The sequence below is a fragment of the Chlamydotis macqueenii genome, chromosome 3 (genome assembly GCF_036417535.1).
Source record: "Chlamydotis macqueenii isolate bChlMac1 chromosome 3, bChlMac1.mat, whole genome shotgun sequence".
In the NCBI taxonomy this organism is placed as follows: domain Eukaryota; kingdom Metazoa; phylum Chordata; class Aves; order Otidiformes; family Otididae; genus Chlamydotis; species Chlamydotis macqueenii.
Window position 1 is genome coordinate 111,978,937 of NC_141558.1, and position 21,063 is coordinate 111,999,999.

General features: G+C 42.3%; 1 protein-coding gene across 6 annotated transcripts in view; it reads right to left on the reverse strand.

Annotated features, from left to right (window-relative positions):
- Positions 1-3,098: 3,098 nt before the first annotated feature.
- Positions 3,099-21,063, reverse strand: part of PLEK (pleckstrin) — a 69,407-nt gene continuing 51,442 nt past the window's right edge. For all 6 annotated transcript variants that reach the window (XM_086746023.1, XM_086746022.1, XM_086746025.1 and 3 more), the window contains exons 9-15: positions 14,662-14,843; positions 13,310-13,401; positions 10,497-10,681; positions 8,742-8,846; positions 6,971-7,054; positions 5,135-5,204; positions 3,099-4,249 (exon numbers count right to left, since the gene is read on the reverse strand). In XM_086746023.1, coding sequence (XP_086602149.1) covers positions 4,110-4,249; positions 5,135-5,204; positions 6,971-7,054; positions 8,742-8,846; positions 10,497-10,681; positions 13,310-13,401; positions 14,662-14,843 — 858 coding nt within the window. In that variant the 3' untranslated portion in view covers positions 3,099-4,109. The remainder of the gene's footprint in view (positions 4,250-5,134; positions 5,205-6,970; positions 7,055-8,741; positions 8,847-10,496; positions 10,682-13,309; positions 13,402-14,661; positions 14,844-21,063) is intronic.

The window sequence follows — 21,063 nt, forward strand, 5'->3', positions numbered from 1 at the left end:
GTTAGTCAGCAGAAAACGCAAGCAGGAGAGTGAAACTTGAAGCCCAGCTTTAAGTCTTCTGTTGCGCACAAAAGTTCACACTGAGCACGATCGAAACTCTATATATATCAACGAGAAGAAAACAGTTCACAAAAATATGTGTACTTTTCAAAGCACAAACTGAAGGCACCCACAGAAATATCAACTACCAACACAAGCAGAGGACTGTTATCTACTCATTTTGGTTTCTTAAGTTCGTCTTATAGTCTCTTACAATTTTTATATGTATACATAGAAAAAAAAAAACCAAAAAACCAAAACAAACAAACAAACAACAACAACAACAACAAAACCAACCAAAAAAAAACCCCTTCAAAAAACCTAAATGTTTCCGGCCCTTGTCAAAAAGGTTATCTAAGGGAAGTTTTCAGGCTTCTTAGTTTTGGTGCCACCCAAGCCTGAACTCAGGGCAAATGGAGGCACATTACAAACAATACAAAGCATTTCTTCAGAGCCCTGTGAAGCAAGGTGTTTAAACTGAAAATAACTTCTGAAGTATTTGAGAACAAATTAGGGGAAAAAAATAGAAATAATTGGTGTTTAACACTTGTAATAAAGTGAACTCTAAGACAAAGACAGAAGCAGTATTACTGTGCTAAAGAATTATCTGCAATATCGCAAGAACAAATGCAAATAAAACTTTGTCTAAAAGAGAAATTTGACAGTACGCACCAGATCATACCTTGGAGGCCTTATTAGTTTCTTCCTCTTTATGAAGAAACTTGGATTAAAAATTCCTCAATAAAATTTTCAGTTGCTCTTTAACACTTTGTTCTTTCAAATGAAAAGCAAACACAGCACACTGCAAAGAACAGCACCAAAATAACGACATTTAGCAACAAATAAAACTAACCTTACCCTTCAGAAGAAAGCTGCAGTGTAGGGAAAGTACACAGCTCTTCGAACCACTGCTAGAAACACATTAAGACAGAACTACCTCCATTTGTGCTGTGTATTGGATTATAAAAAGTAACACCTGTGGCTGAAAGTTGGTTAGGCTGTTGCAGTCCTCATGGTTGTCATTTTTTTCAGTGTATGTGTCTGTGGTTTGCTTTGTCCTGTTTTCTTTTAAACCATGGAAGAAGGAGCTCCGTGCCTACATGGATGTTTTTATGGGTGCACGGTTAAATATTCCTGAAAACCTGACTGTAGTAAGCACGCAGTCAGTGCTCAGGGGAGGGAAAACTGGTCAGCATAAGAGGATCTTTACAATACATTATATCATACAAGTCTTGCAGTAATTGAAGATTATAAACATAGTCCTATCCACAACGATTTATTTTGCTGTCCTTTAGTCTGTGAAAAAGACTATTTCATGTTACAAGTAAAAAAGGAACTGATGTTGATGTAGTAATTGCTGAGTGCATAGAAGTGTGATTTAAATAGTTACAGGGGGAAAACAGATGGAGGAAGTGTGGCACATGAAGGTCTCCTATTCTGTTTTTCTTCTTTCAATTAGTAGTTCCTTGTACCAGGCCTGCTTTCTCTTCTCTTGTGCTAGTATTCAGGATACACGCCTCTTCCCTTCCATGCCTTCTGAGTAACTAGGCTGGCCTCATAATCTAGGATAGACTTGTAATTGCTTTTTAATACTGAATTCCCTTGGAAAAGATCTACTTAGTATCTCTAGAAATTGTAGTGATATCAAACTAACCTTTTCTTTTTCCTCATATGCAGACATCTATTACAGTAGTCCTCACTACCTTGTCTCAACTCCAGTAGCTCTCTCCTTAGCGACTTTCCTGACTCAGTTCAAGGGTTGTGACAATTGTCCGCATCTCATGTACACTTCCTAAAGTCAGACTGCTGGTGGCATTCAGGTACTTAACTTTGATTTTCGAAAGCACTGCCATGAGTTAGGAAACCAAATGTCTTTGAAAACTACCCCCATATTAGACCTGGTCCTCCAGTTCATCCCTTGTGAAGAGCTTATCAGAGAGAAAGGTCTGTGAAATGTATTGGTTTTCTTGTCAGGTCCTGTCTGAAAATGGACTAGAGCACATTCACCCTGTAATTACTGATGTCAAGAAATGTGTGAGAACCTGATTAAAAGAAAGAACCATTTGGAGTTACTCCCAGTTCCAATCTCAGACAAATGAAAGCGTTTATACCAGGAAATATAGGTAGGGTGGCATCAGACATACACTTCAAAGTTTCCCGTTTCTGCCAAGAAGCAGACACACCTACAAACCCTTGTGATCTATCTTCAAAAGAACTACCTATGAGGCCAGAGACCCTATTGATACAGTCTGGTACAAGCATCTTCCACAAATACACTGACTAGCATCATCTACCAGAGAAAATACCGTGGCCACACGTGGCCAGCTCTAACCTTGACTGGGTGCGGGGAAAAATTACAAGGTCAAAGACTGGTAAAACTTTTTAGTTGCATTAAAAATTGGCAGTTGCATCCTTCCCTTGCTAAGCTGGGCAAGTTTCTGTTGTTTGGTTGTGTGGGTTTTTTTTTTCTGTTTTCCTGTGCCTTGGGATATTTGTGGGTTAGTGAGCTCTGAAAACAAAGATAGAAAGCAACCACAAAGCAATTATCAAGACAGCAGGCTGAATAAACAATGTTATCTTTTTGCCACGAGTCTTCCTTTCTCAGAAGGACCAGACTTCAGCAATTCTGTCAGCTTTCATGAGATACAGGAATGCCTGCCAGAAGCCAGTTTTGCTCTGGATATCTTAACTGGAAATGACAATGCAGTGTCTGCCAGCCAGCTGCCCCTGCAAGGCTGTGTTTTCTTTGTGATAAGCAATACTAAGGCAAAAGACCTTCAGGCTCATTAGCTCAGGTATACACGTATCATTAAGCAGAACAGAACAGAAGCTTTAGCTCCAGATTTATTTTTAGACTGAAGAGATCTGAGTAAGAATTCTTAAGGATAAGATACCTTATTAGATCTACAAACAGAGTTTTAAAAGTTTTTAAGTTGCACTCAGAAACACCAGCCTGCATGAAGAACAGTCTACATGCAGAATCTAACACTAACTTGATTTTCAACTCTTGCTTAAAGTTTAAGACTTAGAAGCTTGATACATATAGTCAGACAAAAATATAAGGATTGATCAGGTAAACTGACCCTGTTGAATAATAATGTTTATTTCAGCTACAGCAAGCATAAGATTTATCTTACACTACTAAGGCACAGAATCAAGGACTGGGTATGTTGCAGGAGGTTAAAAAAGAAAAACCTAAACAAAACCACTTCAATCATTAGTTCAAGTAGCCCATGGATCCCTTCCTTTTTCCTGTAAGATTCTTAATTCAAGTACAGGTCACATCAGCAGTACATGGTACCCTAGTAACTGCTTTGGAGACCTAGATGAAGGGAAACAATGGTCCTAGAGCCGATTCTTGTGCAGGAATTTAGCAAAGGTCAAAATCAGGTGAACGAGAAGTTGAACTGAGATTGTTCTGTGTCTGAAACACTGTGGGAAGAGATTTTTCTTCATACCGCTGTTGTACTTGCTTTCCATGTGGTGTTTCCATAGTTGCCTGCATTCTTCCCTTCCTTAACACTAAAGGATTTTAAAGGAGCAGATCAGGTTTCCAAGTGAGTTGATTTCTTTCCTAAAATCTATGGCATTACCTTTATAGGTGAACAAGCAGTAAAAAGATCTGGTAAAGATTGTCTTGGGAAAACTTTGAAATATCTGAAGATACTGAAACACAACACAGGCTGAATGGTAGCTGACTAGTTGAGTTCCTCACAGTCGGTGCCATGACTCTGTCCCCTGTTAATGGTGAAATTCTATCAGCTGTGGCAGCAGGGAAAGGTATAAGGTACAATCTCCCCAAGGCAAACTGATTACTCTAAGCAGCAGACATGAATAGGGCATGTTCTATACTATAATTTAGTAAAATATTACCATAAAACTAGTGGAAAAATGTTAGTTTGTTAGTGCCTGCTATACAATTGAAACTTACTACTCGCCCTCACCCCTAACCCACAATCCTTCGGATGCCTTTCTGGATGATATTGCTTTCTCCCAGTGAAATCCTAAAATTTCTTGTTTGTTTTGGGTAACTAATTTCAGTTGTCTGTCTTCTCATTGGCAGATCATCTTCATTTTCCAGTCCTAGCAACTGCTTGAATTGCTTTGATCCACTCTGTACGCTCTGTGGATGAGGCTGCTTGCAAGTAATAATGGATTTCATTTGCTGTGATGATTTCAAAGAGGATGTTGTCAACATCATACTTCTTGGCTACAGGGAAGAAATAAGGAAATCTGTTAGGAGAGAATGAAGTCTTGTATTTATGATCTTTCTTTCTTTACACACTGTAAGGGGATTTCTTTCCTTTCTACATCTGTGCCTGATCAGGCCTTTGCAAACAGACTGCCAGATGGGGTCCATGAGATAGGTCTCTGTCTTGGAGAAACAACTTGTGAATCCTGCACATTTCACCTGGTTAATTGATCTCCAATGATGGAAGGATCTGCAATCCTGAAGACAGCTCGTATTCCCCAAGCCCTCTTGTACCTTGCCAGCTACAAAACCAAGATGTTTATGTTCATGTTACATCCAGAATCTCCAGTTCTTTTCATATGTGCCAGCACAGCCTACACTGCTGCTTAGATGTCAACAGACTTTCTTGGTAGGTATGACAGTCTGCCTCTCCTGTGGAGAGGAGAATGCATGGAATGAGTGTTTCTTGTTCCTTGCAGCAACGCTTAACCACTGCTGTTTCCACAACTTCTAGTTTTGATAGGGAACAGAATGTGAACAGAATAATTTGTTGGCATAACGATTTTTAATGTAAAGCTTCCATCTCAAATTAATCAAGTAAAAAGAGCAAACTCAGCTTACTTTGTCTAAGGCCAGTTATCCTAACATATGACACAGATGGTGTCATCCTTTTGACACGTCTTCCCTAAACAACTGATAAAACACAAGATTCCCCTGTTGCTAATCTTTACCACCATACTCTCCTCCAGTAATTAAGAGAACAATAGAGAGACTAGTTACTAAAAGAATTACTGAATCATTGCATATAGATTGCGTTTGAGTAAAAACCACTTGTAATTTCAGGTAGATTGAAAGAATGTAACAAAAACTTGTTACATAGCTCATTCAATTATAGTTCCTTACAGTCTGGCATATCTTCCACTGCTGTCACCACACAGCCTCTCAAGTGAATTGCTCCTAGTGGTTCTTCTCCCTGGTGATGACATGAGATCAAAATGAAATGCAATGCTTCTGAAACTGCTCACGTTAATACCTGGCTACAACTCCAGTACGGAAACAAAAATATTTGCTGACTTAGTATGTCACCTGGGAAACCAGGGATCTTTAGTCTGTATGTGACATGGAGGGTGGGGGGTGTGCTGGGGGGCAGGGAAGATCTGCAAATAAATAGGAAGTCTCTTTTGAGATAGGAATTCAGGATCTGCAGAGTATTTAGCACGTCCTGAACAAAGGTACCAGAAGAATATAAGCCTTATGCCAACTATAACTTTTCTTTAGATGTCACAGTGAATAGAAAAAAGATTAGTTAGAAAAAGAGTAGATCTTAGAAGTATTCTTGCCAAGCAGCAAGAGCAGCTATACCCTTATTTACAATTTGGCCTCTTGTGTACTGCAGGACTGTGATAGTCAAAGAATGGGTGAAGATCCATTTTTGTTGGCCTAAGTTTCAAAGAAGCAGCGCCTATAAGCTGACACACCTCAGCCCTTTGGGAGGGGTTGCCAGGAGTGGGAAAGGCAAGCTGGGAACAGGGAGATCAGAAACTCCCCAGCGTGTCCAGGTTGCCTCTGCCAAGGGGGACAGACACGGCACAAAGCACCTGTAACCCACGACACAAAAGCATTGCTCCTGCAGCAATGCAGGATGAAATAAAACCTGTGCACTAGATCTATCTGAATGCCAGCTTTTGTGGGGCAGGTTTTGCCTGTGGTGATGCCCCTTCCTTTCTTAGGGCGGGGTTTGGCCCAGTAGAATTATACAAGAAATGGAATACCATATCTCAGCCTGACACAGAAAATACCTCAATTATAAACTGCAAAATGACTATATTGTGCTCATTTGCACTTATGACCTAGTTCATTTTGTTGTGGTTTAGTCCTAGTCACTACACAGTTTATCGCTCACCCTCCCCGGTAGGATGGGGGAGACAACAGGGAAGAAAGGAAGACTCATGGGTTTAGATGGAGACAGTTTACTAAAACAGCAAAGGAAAATGACAATAATAACAAAATATAGGGACACTAAAATATACAAGATGAACAATGCATTATTTTTCACCACCCAATGTCCCAATGACCAATACAGCCTGTCCTGAGCAGCGATCACAGAAATAAAGCTGAGCAGCAAGAAGGAGAGAGAGAGAGAGGTGCCCCCCTGCCCTAGTCAATCCCCATTTATATACCAAGCATGATGTTTATGGTGTGGAATACTCTCTTTGGCCAGTTTAGGTAAATTATTTTGTCTGTGTCCTTCCCAGCTTCCTGCACCTGCACATTAGTGAAATTTGGAAAGCTGGACAGTGTCCTTGGTCTCATTAGCAACAACTCATATAATCAGTGTGTGTCATCACATCATCAGGATTCTTCACATATGAAATTCAAAACACATTGGCTCCTGAGAGGAAAATGAACTTCATCCCTGCTGAAACCAGGACACGTTTTAATCAAGGAAGAGTGCACATTAATTCCAATTAATCACAGATAAGAGGTGAGAGCACAGTTCAGTGCCGCCTGTTCTCAGGTCTGGGTGGCACTTGCCACTCTAACTTGGCAATCCCAGAAACCATCCTTCCCTCTGCTTTTCTAGAGGGTGGCCAGGAAGTGTGAGCACAAACAGCCCCACTGTCCTGCTTGGTCTTCCCCATCACACCTTCCCATGCAAATACTCCATTCAGATATTTCTACAAGAAGGCAGCTTTAAAACAAACAGAGATAAACCAAAGTTGACCAAATGTCTCTTACTCCAGCAGGATCATAGTAGTGAAGATATGCAGGGTTGTCTCTTAAAACAAACTTTCGCACTTTCCAGTTCTTCCTCAAATGTCCCTAAGAAAATTACAAAAGAGGAATCTCGTGAATGGCTTTCCCTGCAAGTGCTTACAGTCAGTTTACATATGAAAGAACAGGCAAATACAAAAGGGAAAAAGATTAGTATTTCGGACAGGAAATATTCACCAGAGTAGGACTTGAACCTGACCTTTCTATATCCCACTGTTTTGCACAACTGGACTATGACTCTGGTTTATCTTTTTATTTTTTGTACAAAGCAGAACAGCTTCAACACGGGAGAATCCCCTAAACACATCTCATAGGCTGGTAGTGATAACATTCACATGAGGTCTGTGAGAACTGAGTTTAAATGCTTGCTAGAAATCATGGCTGCAAAATGTCTTGCAGGAAGGTACCTTGAACTATTGGCAAGAATGAGATGAAGGTTTTTCTTTCCCTGCAAAGACAACAACAACAAAGCTGATCTGGCTCAAGCACCCTGGAGTGGGCTCGTGGCTGAGAAGCTCAAGCAGAAATAACATGACCTTCTGACATGGATGTAGATGCCTCCCTGCTTTCAGCAGATCTAGATCTTCCCCACCCATCACTTCAGTCTTGAAAACAGGCATTCTCAGCAGAAGCAGTGACACTTACAAGCAATGATCCACAGCTCACCGAGGGTGACCCAATCCAGACTAACAATGGCTGAAGACTGTCCTGAATCATTTCCTCTCAGCATTTCAGAATCTTAGTTTCTCAATTAGCTATGCTGTTTGCAAGGAAGCTCTTACTAACTAGGCAGATGAATGTGACAGGCTAAAAGTTAGCAGAAAGACACATATCTAATTTCTTCCATTGCTTCTGAATAGTCTGATTGAGCAAGAGAAATACAAGTGAGCACTATCAAAATGCCCTTAGGCTCCCAAGTGATATTTTAACAGTAGAAATTCAGCCTTGATATTAGGAAACATTTCTTTACAGAGAGAGTGGTCAAACACTGGAACAGGCTTCCTAAACAGATGGTCGCTGCCCTGTGTCTGTCAGTGTTTAAGAGACATTTGGACAATGCCCTTAATAACAGGCTTTAACCTTTGGTCAGCCCTGAAGTGTTCAGGCAGTTGGACTAGATGATTGTTGTAGGTCCCTTGCAACTGAACTAGTCTGTTCATTGAAGAATTCTGGTCTTCCCTTCAGTTTGCTATTATCTGTTTGCAATGGCCTCAGAAAGTAAGGATCTTACCATGATGTTGATCGTATTTCTTAAAGTTCTGCTGGAAAGGAAGGTATACAGTAATCTTCCATCTTACAGATGAGACAGATCAAACAACAGTGACTGAAAGGACTCCTTTGCCCAGGTACGCTGAAAAAGCCTGTGAAAACTGGCAACTGAATCCAGCTACTGGGGACATGGATTGGCAGTCTTTTTACCTGATTTCAGTTCTGCATTATACCAAGGACTTGTCACCTCTCCTGCTTTAGCACTCTTTCCTGTCTAGTTAAAACTATAAACTGTCTTATTTTGTAATAAGAACAATAAACCTTGCAATGCTGGGCAAAAGCCCTGCTGCTATGCTACAGCAGGGGTTCTTTGTGCAAAGGCAAGAGGGACAGAGGTGAAACCTGTCAAGTGTGGAGATGGCATAGGCTAGGTTCTTTCTTCTCTAAACCTTTTAGGTGTAAAAGAGTAATCTTGTATCCATGCAACATCATCCCAGTGACAGGATGGAACACGTGCGATACTGACCTGTTTCAGCAAGCATCCTTGTTTGACTATTATGCCTCTGAATTCTTCTTTCAGGACCACATCATCATCACTAGAATTTCCCTCGCAGAAAAACCCACTGTCTGGCTGCATGACCACAAGACAAAATTCAGAAGTTACACAGCTGCTGCATGTTTATGTACATGTACAAACCTAGCTTCTCTTTGGCTTCTCTCTACTCTGTTTTTTGCTGCCCAAAAAATCAACCCTTTTACTGGAAAAATCTCCCAGTGAAGTTGAGGAGCTCTTCAAGTCACCATGGAAGCTTTTTCAGTATGAGGCAGGACAAGACCAATGGGTCTCAGGACATCTGAATAAAGGTGGAACATCTGTGTATACCTCAGTGCCTCCATTCTCCATGACTCTTGGTGTCACATTTCCTCCACAATGCCTCAATCCCATGATGTCACAACTTTTTAAATGCACACACAGCAGTTCATATGAAGCAATGCTGGCACAGCCAATACACTCCAGGCTGGCTATCCCCACACCAAACACACCCTTCCTTTTCCTCCATCCATCTCAATCATCTAGAATCTGAGAAGAAGAAATACTCCATCTAGGCTGTCTTCTCCAACATCAAGAACTGGCCCTAGTTTCTTAAATTCACAATTTTCTATAGCTGTGATGTTGTGATGTGTGCACTGAGCAGAGGCTGTCTCAGAATCTACACATCACATCCATTCCACACCAGATAAATTGTGATGCTACGTACTGAAACCTTACAGTTGAACTGTTCACATGATGTAAATGTAGGTAATCATTCGTATAGCTTAGAGTAAAAATCTGTGCTGCCTACTTGTAGGATAGCAAGTCAGGCATTGACCTCATACCACATTGGTATTGAATCAAACTAGAAACAAGCTCAAAGCAAGCAGAGTGCACATGGGCTGGTAGGACAAGTGTCCCAGGTAGCCAGGAACTGTGATGGCCACAGGCTGCCTTCACCAGCAGTGTTTCTGTCTGCCATTGCTGCACAGGTAAAGTCTCCCTAGCACATACACGTTCTAGTAAAACAAATGAAGCAATGGGAGAGTAATTTTGCTGAAGTCAAGTGATTCTATGTGATAAATATAAACAGAATGGTAATATTCAGGCATTTTTACTTCACAGAACACATTTTTTTGTTAGCGTAACTTCATAAGCCAAACATTTCTAAAACAGTATTGGACTGTGATTGTGATATTGCAAGTTCTTAAAAACAAACCACAGAATATGAAGCAATAAATTGAAAAGTTTGGGTAAGCTACGCAGGACAACTGCTATTGGGAGATACTAAAAACTTTTGCTTCTTCACTCACGGGCAAGCTCTGTGTGTATGTATGCGCGCATGCACTGAGTCAGATTTGATGGTACTGCACAAAAATGAGTTTGTAGCCTGTGCCACTCTGAGAAGCCCCATGATAATGAGGCTTCCACTGAATCATCAGGGGAACTGATGGCTAAATTCTGGTCACTGCTAAAGTTACTAGGAACAAAGTCTAAGTTAAAAAGAACCCAGCTTGGTCTCAGCACTCAGTTCACACTTAGAATGGTGCCAGAAAAAAAAATGCCCTGCTTATAAATTTTAAAGCGAGCCAGTTCATTCTGAGTATTATGTGGAGAAAGACAATTAACATGGATCTCTCAAGTTCTGTACCATCTTTCCTCCAGGACTTACGAAGCCCAGTAAGAAGCCTGAGAAAAGCAGAGCATCAGTAAGTCTGAGACAATAAAAAACCAGAATACAACACTCACAAAGTAATAGTAGGCATCACTGAGATCTAAGAAGGGAATGTCTGACAGTCCCTCGGCAGCAGCCTTGGACGTATCCCCCGCAGGCTGTAGGTAGCCTTCATTCAAGAGGGAAGAGGCAAGCATGAGACCTTCTCTGCGATTTCGGATGGATTTGCTAGACACCAGCCAGTCAATCACACAGGTACCTGGTTACAAAGGAACAAAAAATATCGGTCACAAACCAAGACAAGAAGCCTAAAAATACACAGGCCACAAGCCTACTCCATCTATGCATCAATCTCCTGAAAGATGTTCTTAGTGACTGTCGTAGTTCAGCCCCAATCGGGACCAGACTATGCAGTCTCTCCCTTGCTCCCCCCACCCTCCAAGAGAACAGGGGGAGATGATATAAGGAAAAAAGGCTCGAGGTTTGAGATAAGGACAGGGAGAAATCCTTAATTTACCATCATGGGCAAAACAGACTCGACTTGGGGAAAACTATTCATTTATTTCTAAAACTAGCAGGAGAATGAGACAGGGAACAAGATAACCTCCCCCCACCCCTCCCTCTTCCCAGGCTTAACATTATCTCTACTACCTTCCCCTCCCGAGCGGCACAGGGCGGGAAAAGGGAATGGGGGTTGCGGTCAGTTCATCACGCGTTGTTTTATGCCGCTACTTTGTCGTCAGGGGAAGAACTCCTCGCATTCCTCCTCTGCTCCAGCGTGGGGTCCCTCCCACGGGCCACAGTCCTTTGTGAAACTGCTCTGGCGTGGGTCATCTCTTCCACAGGGTGCAGTCCCTCCAGAACAGCTGCCACAGTGGGCCCTCCATGGGCCACAGCCTCCTTCAGGCCTCCACCTGCTCTGGCATGGGGTCCTCCATGGGCTGCAGGTGGATCTCTGCCCCTCCGTGGACCTCCATGGGCTGCAGGGGGACAACCTGCTCCACCATGGTCTTCACCACAGGCTGCAGGGGAATCTTGGCCAGGAGCCGCATTACTCCTCCCCCTCCTTCTGCACTGACCTTGGCGTCTGCAGCCGTTCCTCACAACAGGCTGGCAGACGCCTCTCAGGATCCTTTTTACATCTTTTCACTTCTCATCTCCTCTCCACTCAGCCAGGCCGAGTCAGGCCCAGTCGGCTGCCCGGCGGGAGGCCAGAGGGTGAGGCCTGCAAGGCCCACAAGGCTCATGCCTCCCCCTCTCTGCCCTCACTCAGCTGCTTCACATCTTCTCTCTTCCCCCCCCCCCCCCGCCCCATTTTCCACTTCTTAAATATGTTATCACAGAACATTCTGCTACCAATTGGCTCGGCCTTGGCCAGCAGTGGGTCCGCCCTAGGCCCAGCTGAGTCCACTGAACAAAGGGGAGCAACTTCTAGCAGTTTCCTACAGAAGCTGCCACCTTAGGCACCCCCTCACCAAACAAAACCAGAACATTCCACCTCTCGCCTCTGTGAATTACGTATGTAAGTATTATAAGTAAAATACACACACATCAACAGAAAAAAAAAAAAAGAATTCCCCACACCAAAATAATAATAATAAAAAAATCCTCACAACACCAACAGTGGGTAGACAATTAACAAACGATTCACCACTTATCCCTTCACCACAATCAGAACATAAATTCCCCATAATCATTTCACTCTTTTATCGAGTTCAATCCCTGTTTTGCCCATTACTGCTCCCAATTAAACTCAATCCTTATCTCAAATTCCTCGAGCCCCACGCTGGGCACCGAAATAACTGTTGCAGTTCAGCCCCAAACGGGACCAGACTACGCAATCTCTCTCTCACTCCCCCACACTCCAGTGGGACAGAAGGGAGAATTGGTAAACAAAATAAAAAACACCAGTAAAAACACATGGGTTGAGATTGAACAAAAAGTAAATTTAACAGCAATAACAGAAGAAAACAAAACAGTGATGGAAAACAAATACAGTATAATGGCTTACAACAAAACTCCACACCCATTTTCTTCCAAGTAGCAGGAGGCTCCCCTGAGCACCCTCCTCACTTATATACTGAGCATGATGTCAGATGGGATGGAACAGCCCTTTGGCTAATTTGGGTAAATTAACCCCAGCTGTTAGCTAATTAATTAATTATCCCAGCTGGGTACCCCAGTCATAGAGGGTACCAGCTCCAGTTCTCCATCCAGCTCAGGTGAATATTAACTCTATCCTAGCCAGAACCAGGACAGTGACAATGCAGAGAGCTAATTTGGAAAGATGCCTGTGTCATCCAGTGAGGTACAGCTGATCCAACTGATGGCAGGGGCCAGCACAACTCTTGAACACTGTACCTGAGGAAGCAGAGAGCTGGGAGGGGATGCGGGGCTGAGCTGGAAAGCCTCAGGGCCAGGGACTGGGGAAGTATGAAGGACAGCCAAGCCTGGAAAAGGCAGTCTTCCAGGCTGCTATGTTACATGCACAGTGCTGTTGAAACAGGGCGACTTCCAACTCTAGCACCCACAGATCTGACTTGGAGCAGGACAGGAATTACCATGTGACACCATTTGTTGATTAAAAATTTAGAAAGGAATAATTCTTCTGGAGTCAAGTGTTTCATGCAACTTTCTACAAAGATCTACTTCAATCTTTTTGTCACTGGTTAAATTTCTTCCTCCTCTTGCTTACCGTGGCCCTAACTGAACACTTTTTCAAGCTCCATCCTTTGAGCACCTCCTGTGTTGGTCAAGAAAACATCTGCCAGGTTTTCTTCTCAAATTTCCCTGGGCTCTACAGAGCTTAGAGCTGTTTTATCTATCTTTAGCCTCTCAGCCTTGTGCTCCTTTCATTGCATGGAAAAGAGGGACAAGAGGTTCTCACCTGTAAAGCAGTGATTGAATATTTTTTTATCTTTTTCCAGCTTCAACTCCTTTATTCCCTTTTCAGGATCTTTCATTGAGAGGTACAAAGCACTGTGCATAAAAAGAACCAAAGAAACTGTTAGCAAATAAAAAGCTTTAGCCAGTTCGTTCAAGAATGTCTTTGTCATTCATGGAGTCTTTGTGTTTTGCCGGCATATTGTTTTTTGCAGAGCTATAGCACGACTTAGTTTAATCTCCTGAAAAATGTATGTTGCAAAGCCTCAAAGTCTCACTACATCACTGTCACAGCTGCAGGAGCAGAGGTGGGAGTGCACAAATGGCTCACCACACCCCCATATTTTGAGAATGGAACAACTTGCGGTGACTGTAGTGTGAACAGAGGAAAACCCACTGCTGAGGAACCTTCACAGTGCCCCACAGCCTCAGTGCCAATAGGGGAGCTCACTGCTTTGCGCGATGTTTCCCTAAAGGTCCTTGCCTGAGCAGAAAATCTGTTACTGTGACATTTCCAAAGCCTGTATGCTCTCAGAGACCCTGAGTAACCTCAGTGAACCCTGGTGTGACTTCCTTCTTCCCACTTGCTTTTCACTTGCTCAAAATTCTAATTCCTTGGAGCTCTGGAATGATAAGAAGGACAAATATTAAATGTCACGGGGTAAGTCCTTTGGCCTGATAGTCAGGGTGATCCTCTGCTGAAGCCTGTGAAGTCAGATTTGGTGGATCTTGGTCCTGTGCAGTTTTATTGTCTTGTAAGGAGCACTGCAGGCTCATTTGTATCTTGATATTTACTGCTCAGAGGCAAAAAATGAGTTGTCCTTATTTTTTCAAAGTACTGACAAAAAGATTACTTCCTACATGTGCCCTTTATCTCTTCTTCTCCCTTTGGCAGTTCCAAGTTCTCTGGCAGACACCACTCTTCCCTCACCTTCCAAAAACTAGGCTAACATCAGCGTTTCTCTGGAAAGCAAACAAACAGTTTAAAAAATTTTGCAATAAATTATATATTGTATAAAAATGCCTCTCCTGGAAGAATCACAGGATCTCCTGGCTGGGGTCTCCTTTTGCACTGCAATGTGCTCAGAGATCTCCTTATCAGCAAAATTATTTGATAAAAAAAGCATGTTTTAGTAAAAGATGATGTATTAAAAATTATCTTCCCAGTTCTGATCACTAGCTTATTTCTGCCTCGTTGTCCACTCTGAAAATCTTAGTCATACAGAAAGGATTCTGAGGAAGACTAGAGAGGTAGCATGGACAGACGTGCTCATAGCTTTTCCAGACTGAGGTTACATATCTGGCACACTGCTTCTAGACAGAAGTAAATGAGGGAGCAGAGCTATGAGAACAAACCTCAGGTTGATTGTTTCAGGCAGTCTGATAGACTTTCTTGTGGATTTTCTGGCAAACCTCTGTCCTCCATCTATGCAATGAATTGCTTTCTTGATATCCCGTACCCAGGCATCTCTCTCCTCCAGGTAGGCAGCTTGAAAAAAGTGGTCCTGCTGCTTGGCCGCAGTGAGCTTGAAGACAAACTGGAATGATAAATCAAGTTTTTTGAAAAGTTATTTTGATGTAGTCAGTTGGGCATGATTAACCTAGTACCACCACGACATACAGCCTACCTGTGCCTAAGGGACTATGAAAAGTGCCTTAGAAACACAGTTAAACAAAAAAAAACCTCTGAAGAAAAGCTTGAAAAGGCAGTGCAGGTAACTGACTCCTTTTATTATTTCCCTGTGAGTGATTCTGATGTTGTCAAGCCAGTCAAGGTGAGGTGAGGAGCACTGATACCGCTGCTGATTGTAACTTCTGTTGGGAAATCTGACACGGCTAAAAGATGGAAGTGCCCAGCCCTTGCAGGCTTACAGTGGGTGTAAATTCATTTTAATGTTTATAGAGATGTGGTCAGCCCAAAGGAGGAAAAAAACTCCGCATCATGTTGCTCAACTACTGATTCAGAAGGGGAGAAAAGGTCACAGTCACATTGGAGAGTAGCTGAACACATTTCCAGCCTAGCACACGATTAAGAGCTTGGTAAGGAGATGATACATCTAACCCTTGGCCTTATGATCACTATCTATCTAAACACACTGGCCTCAACGGAAAGAGTGTATTTTCCAAAAATGAGAAAAGATCTTTTAAAGGTAGGTCAGGCAGAAAAAAATAATACCAACCTGAAAAAAATCCCACAAAGTTAACACAGTTTGGTCTCATTTTCATCCAGTGATCTTTTGGGTGGAAAATCTGGATCTAATTACTCAGTCAAGAGAGTTTCCACTTCCTTTACAATATAGTTCCCCATAAGTGGAACTGTTGTCTGTAATTGTATTAGAATAAATACAACAGATTCTGACTCAGCAGGCATCTAAAAATGACAGGCTAATCAGCAAGCAGACAACCTGGCTTTGTGAGGGCAAGTAAAGTAGATGCTATGGTCAAAAAGCAGAGAGCAGTGAATCTAGAGCAACAAAATCAAAACACTGAAAGAATCTACAGAAGCTCACATTTGTAAATGGCACATTTCTGAACATCCCTAATATGCATCTGTTCATATTTCCAGCAACACCTACGTTTTCAGTAGTAATGATGCAGTAAAGACTTAGATCCTGAAAATCAATCTACAGTGCATGTGAAAAGCAAACAGAGATCTTTCCAAATCCAAATATCCAAGAATCATACTAACACACCAGAATAACAGATTAATATATCAAAGCATTAAAACAAGCTTTTACCAAATGAAAAATCAGCGTTCTTGAAGTCAAAGAGCTGAGAAGCAACATAGAGCAAAATGCTAAACAGGAGTTTTCATTTCCAGTATACATAGAAGACTGGGGAAGCTCTTTCTCTTAACTCTAGCTTTTAGAAATCTAGGCCATAAGCTAGACATTCAGGCTTCCACTGAAACTGGTGAACTGGTTGAGTCTCCAATCCTAGAAGTGACCAAGTCTCCCTCTCATGATATGTATCTGTTTGTACTTTTGAGAAAATTAGACCATTAGACTGAACTAAACACCAACATTTAGTTCATTAGACTGAACTAAACACCAACATTTCAGATAGTTTGTTAGGACAAATGAATCTGACTATGAGCAACCATAAATGATAGTGCTATCCACTATCCACTAGTGCTATCCAGGAAAGCCATGGGGAAAATCGAGAAAGCACAAGTATAGCAGAATTAACATCATACTAAGCAATGATCAAACTTCAGATCAAGAACAGCAAACAGTGGTGAATGCATTTTGAAATAAAATCTCAAAATATGCAGTTGCAGCCTCTTCTGAACAGGCTATGTCTCCATTTAAAAAATCCAAGATTGCTTTCTTTCCCCCTCAGCACCTGCTTTTTGCAATTGTTTCAGTAAACAAAGTGCGTCGGTGAGGTGCCCTGAGGTTTCAAGCTAGGCCCTGATGCAGACACACGAGTCGAATCAAAAAGCTGAAATCTAACCAGATGAATATAAAAGTCTGCTCATGGCTCAATAGTCCCTGCTCCAAAATGGGCCCAAGTGAGTGAGACCAGACTTAAAACTGCCCTAATGAGAATTATTCCACTTTTCACCCTACAGAACCCCTGTATGCTTTCATTTCTAGCCATATGAAGTACATATACAAGAGAACGAGAATAATTCCCATAACAGGAAGAGCTGTATATTTTGGCACGTAACCAATGAGAAGGCATGATAGAATGCAGGGGCTTTGGATTCTGCAGTATAATAGAGTTGTAAAATCTAAGATATAAAAATCAAGATACTACATTTTCAAGGAATACATGTAGAAATGTAAGTTTAATCATATTGGGCAGTAACTACTTGTAAGAACAATCTCAGCGATGGCTTTGCTCATATGAATGAGCATGTTGCAGTTTTGACTGTTTGAACAGCGCAAATTTTAAGAGAAAATACATCTCCAGGGCTGTTGGTCTATGGACTTGCAGAACGATCTGATCAACTCAATAAGGAGGATCTGCTCCAATACCTGCTGAAGTTGTTTGGATTGATTCCGCTGACTTCAGCGAACTCTGCATCACATCTTACTTATGAAAAGGTGTTTTGAGTGCCTTAGTTCCCAGGTCTTAGATCCTTCCTTTTCCCTCTATTCTCCCTCAGAAAAGTCCCCTATAATGTAAAACTCATTATGTAAAATGAAGGATAATGTAAAACTAATCACAGTCAAAGAAATGATCCTCAAAGACTTCATCACCCTTCAATGAAGATGTATGCATCTTCTGCAAACTGGTACATTCTCAAGCAACCCTTTGGGCAGGGGAGGGTCTCTTTCACTCTGCTTTCAGCAGACATCGGATACTTCAGACCTCTCTGTCTATTTTGTAGAATGCATATATGCTGGTGAATTATCTTTTCCTTGTTGTTAAATGTGTTAGTGTTACTGACATTTCCAAGCAACTACTATAGACCAATACTGAAGTCAGCACCTCTGTGGGAGTTAAAAAAAAAAAAAACAACAACAACAACAACAACAAACAAACAAACAAACAAAAACCTCATTAACTGTTTGGAAAGGAATGCTTTGTGATAAAAACTTCATTTCTACCATTACAATGTAGGATCTGTGATACTCTTGAACATAGTACCCTTCTCCCCATGCATTATACCTCACGTGCAGAGTAAAGAGTGGTGTGCTGAGGCTTGTTAATTAGATAATGTAGGAACAGGGTTTCAAATCAGCAGAATTAGGACTGAGTGTGTGCAGATATACCTGATTTCTGTTCCTTTATTTGGTTATTTAATGTTCCTGCCCTGTGCTCTAGTCCCTAGATGTAATTATGTTTCATCTTTATTATTCATGGTTTGCAAAAGATGTAAAGCCAATTGCTGTAACAAAGAGCTCCCAGCCAGCGCCCAGGAAATGCACTGACACACAGCCATGCTGGCTGAAGCAGGTCAGATCTGAAGCTGCAGGAGTTAAACAGTAATGTTTGTCCAGCCATGCCCAAGGGTGGCTCAGGCAGAAGCTATTCGCAATAAGTAAGAGTAAATTGGCTTGACCAGCAGTCATTCTCAAACCCTTCTGAATCAGTTGGACAATCACCCTTGCCAGCCCAGGGATCAAAAAACCTATGATGGTCATGGGGTGGGAATGCATGATCACGCAATTCTCCTTCCAGGCATAACACAATCTCCTCCGGTGGATAAGTCCCAGTACCGTAGAGAGCACTAGGAAGACCAGGTAGCTCTTGATGATCCTGGTCTGGTCAGATTTCCAACATAATGGCCCTCTAGAACCATTTGTTCTCAGGAGAAGCAGCCATCCACAACATCTTTGACTCAGCACAGGATGAATAGCAATCCTTTTTCGCTTTTAAGTTAAGAGCCTCTTTTTCTTAACAGATGTAAATCTAAAAGACTCCATAAGAATCAACTTTTAAAATATATATAAATATGGTGTCTGCACAAAGAAGAAAAAAAATAAGAAAACAAAAAAGAAAGAAGTAAAAGAAAGAAAAGAAGAAAGGAAGGAAAAAGGAAAGCTAGCAGATCTAAACTTGACACCAGGGACCCTGACTCCACTTACTACAAAACCTCAGGACAAGTATAATTCTCCTCACTTTACTTATATGAGAAAGTGAAGCTTGCTCTCTCATGCACTCTCTCACACTTGCTTTCTATTTTTCTAATGCTGTCAGAGACTTCTATCTTTACTCAGGCATCCTTCTGGTAAATTTCTTTAAACTGTAATTGGATAGTCTTCCAGACTCTGGGGAACCCATTTGTCAGAGGAATTCCTGGGGGTATAATGTCTATTTGATGAAACTGAGTTGCTGAAACTAAGTTGCTGAAATAACGAATGAATGACTAAAGATACAATTCTTTGCTCGTACTATAAATCTTATTTTACGAACTATGTTTCAGGAACCTGCCGTGGTTTAGCCCTGCTTGGGACCAAACTACACAGTCTCTCTCTCACTCCCCCCACACTCGGAGGGAACGGGGAGAGATAATACAAGAAGAAAGGCTCGAGATTTGAGATAAGGACGGGGAGAGATTCTTAAAGTTACCGTTACTGGCAAAACAGACTCGACTTGGGGAAAACTATTTGTTTATCATTAAAACCAAAGCAGGATAATGAGACAGAGAACAAGATAACCTCCCCTCACCCCTCCCTCTTCCTGGGCTTAACATTATCTCTACTACCTTCCCACCCCCGGAGCAGCACAGGGGGAAGAGGGAATGGGGGCTGTGGTCGGTTCATCACTCGTCGTCGCTTTGCTGCTCCTTCCTTCTCAGGGGAAGAACTCCTCACATTCCTCCCCTGCTCCATTGTGGGGTCCCTCCCATGGGCCACAGTCCTTCGTGGAACTGCTCCGGCGTGGGTCATTTCTTCCACAGGGTGCAGTCCCTCCAGAACGGCTGCCCCAGCGGGCCCTCCACAGGCCACAGCCCCCACCTGCCCCGGCGTGGGGTTCTCCGTGGGCTGCAGGTGGATCTCTGCTCCTCCATGGGCCTTCATGGGCTGCAGGGGAATCTCATCCAGGAGCAGCGTTACTGCTCCCCCTCCTTCTTCATTGACCTTGGCATCTGCAGCTGTTTCTCTCATAAAAAATTCTTCACAAGAGGCTGGCAGATGCCTCTCAGATTCTCTTCACATCATCCATCTCCTCTCCACTTCTTGCAGCCAGGCTGGGCCAAGTCAGGCCCAGTTGGCCACCTGGCAGTAGGCCAGAGGACAAGGGCCGCAAGGCCCACAAGGCTCGCACCTCCCCCTCTCTGCCCCTACTTCAGCTTCTTCACATCTTCTCTTCTTTTTTTTTTTTTCCCCTATTTTCCCCCTTCTTAAATACATTATTGCAGAGACGTTATCACAGAATATTCTGCTACCAATTGGCTCGGCCTTGGCCAGCAGCAGGTCCGCCCTAGGCCTGTCCGAGTCCACTGGACAAAGGGAAAACAACTTCTAGCAGCTTCTTACAGAAGCTGTCACCATAGCGCCCTGCCACTAAATAAAACCAGGACAGAACCCTATAACAAAATATGTATGCTTGCACATCTATCTTCCTTTATCTTAATTTCTGTCAAATAAGACCCTGAATTTGTGAATACAGTGGATCTGTGCATTTCACTGGGAATTGGGACCTCAGTCTGTGCCCTCACTGCCCTCAACCTTAGAGATCCCAACAACATTTGTAGGCAACATTTGAACTACTTTCTCTAAATCAGTTTTGGTTTTTGCTCTCTCTCTGAGTGTAGATGTGACTTCTAGTCACTTGCAAAAGCCCTGCGAGTAACAATGCAGTGCGCAATTAATACAGATGCATGAATGTGAAATGCGTGGGGTCGTGTAGTTACCAAATGGCAATAAAAAGGTTTGGAACTACAGCTTTACTTGGGCATTTGCGTCACAGCATTTATCTCCTTCCCACATAAGCAAGTCAGTTTTTCCTCTTTATCAATAAATAAATGCTTCCACTGCTCATGAAATAGTTTCCCACATCTTTATTCTGGGGCAGCTAGATTTACATTTAATACAGGAGTGTGCCATTCAGCTGCTAAGTGTCCTCACAACAATATAATTTGCCTCTGCTCTCTGACAGACTCAGAGATTTTTTTTAAAAAAACAAACCAAACCCCAAAAACACCAAAACTTTCTGAATTGCTTCTCTTGAAGCAGCCTGAATTTTTCCTGAGCAGTCACACCTTTCAACCACTACACAAATCCAAGCCTGCCTGTGACCTTCTAAGACAAGTGAGAATCACCACTAGGATCAGTGTAAGGAATTTGTAAACACCACCCT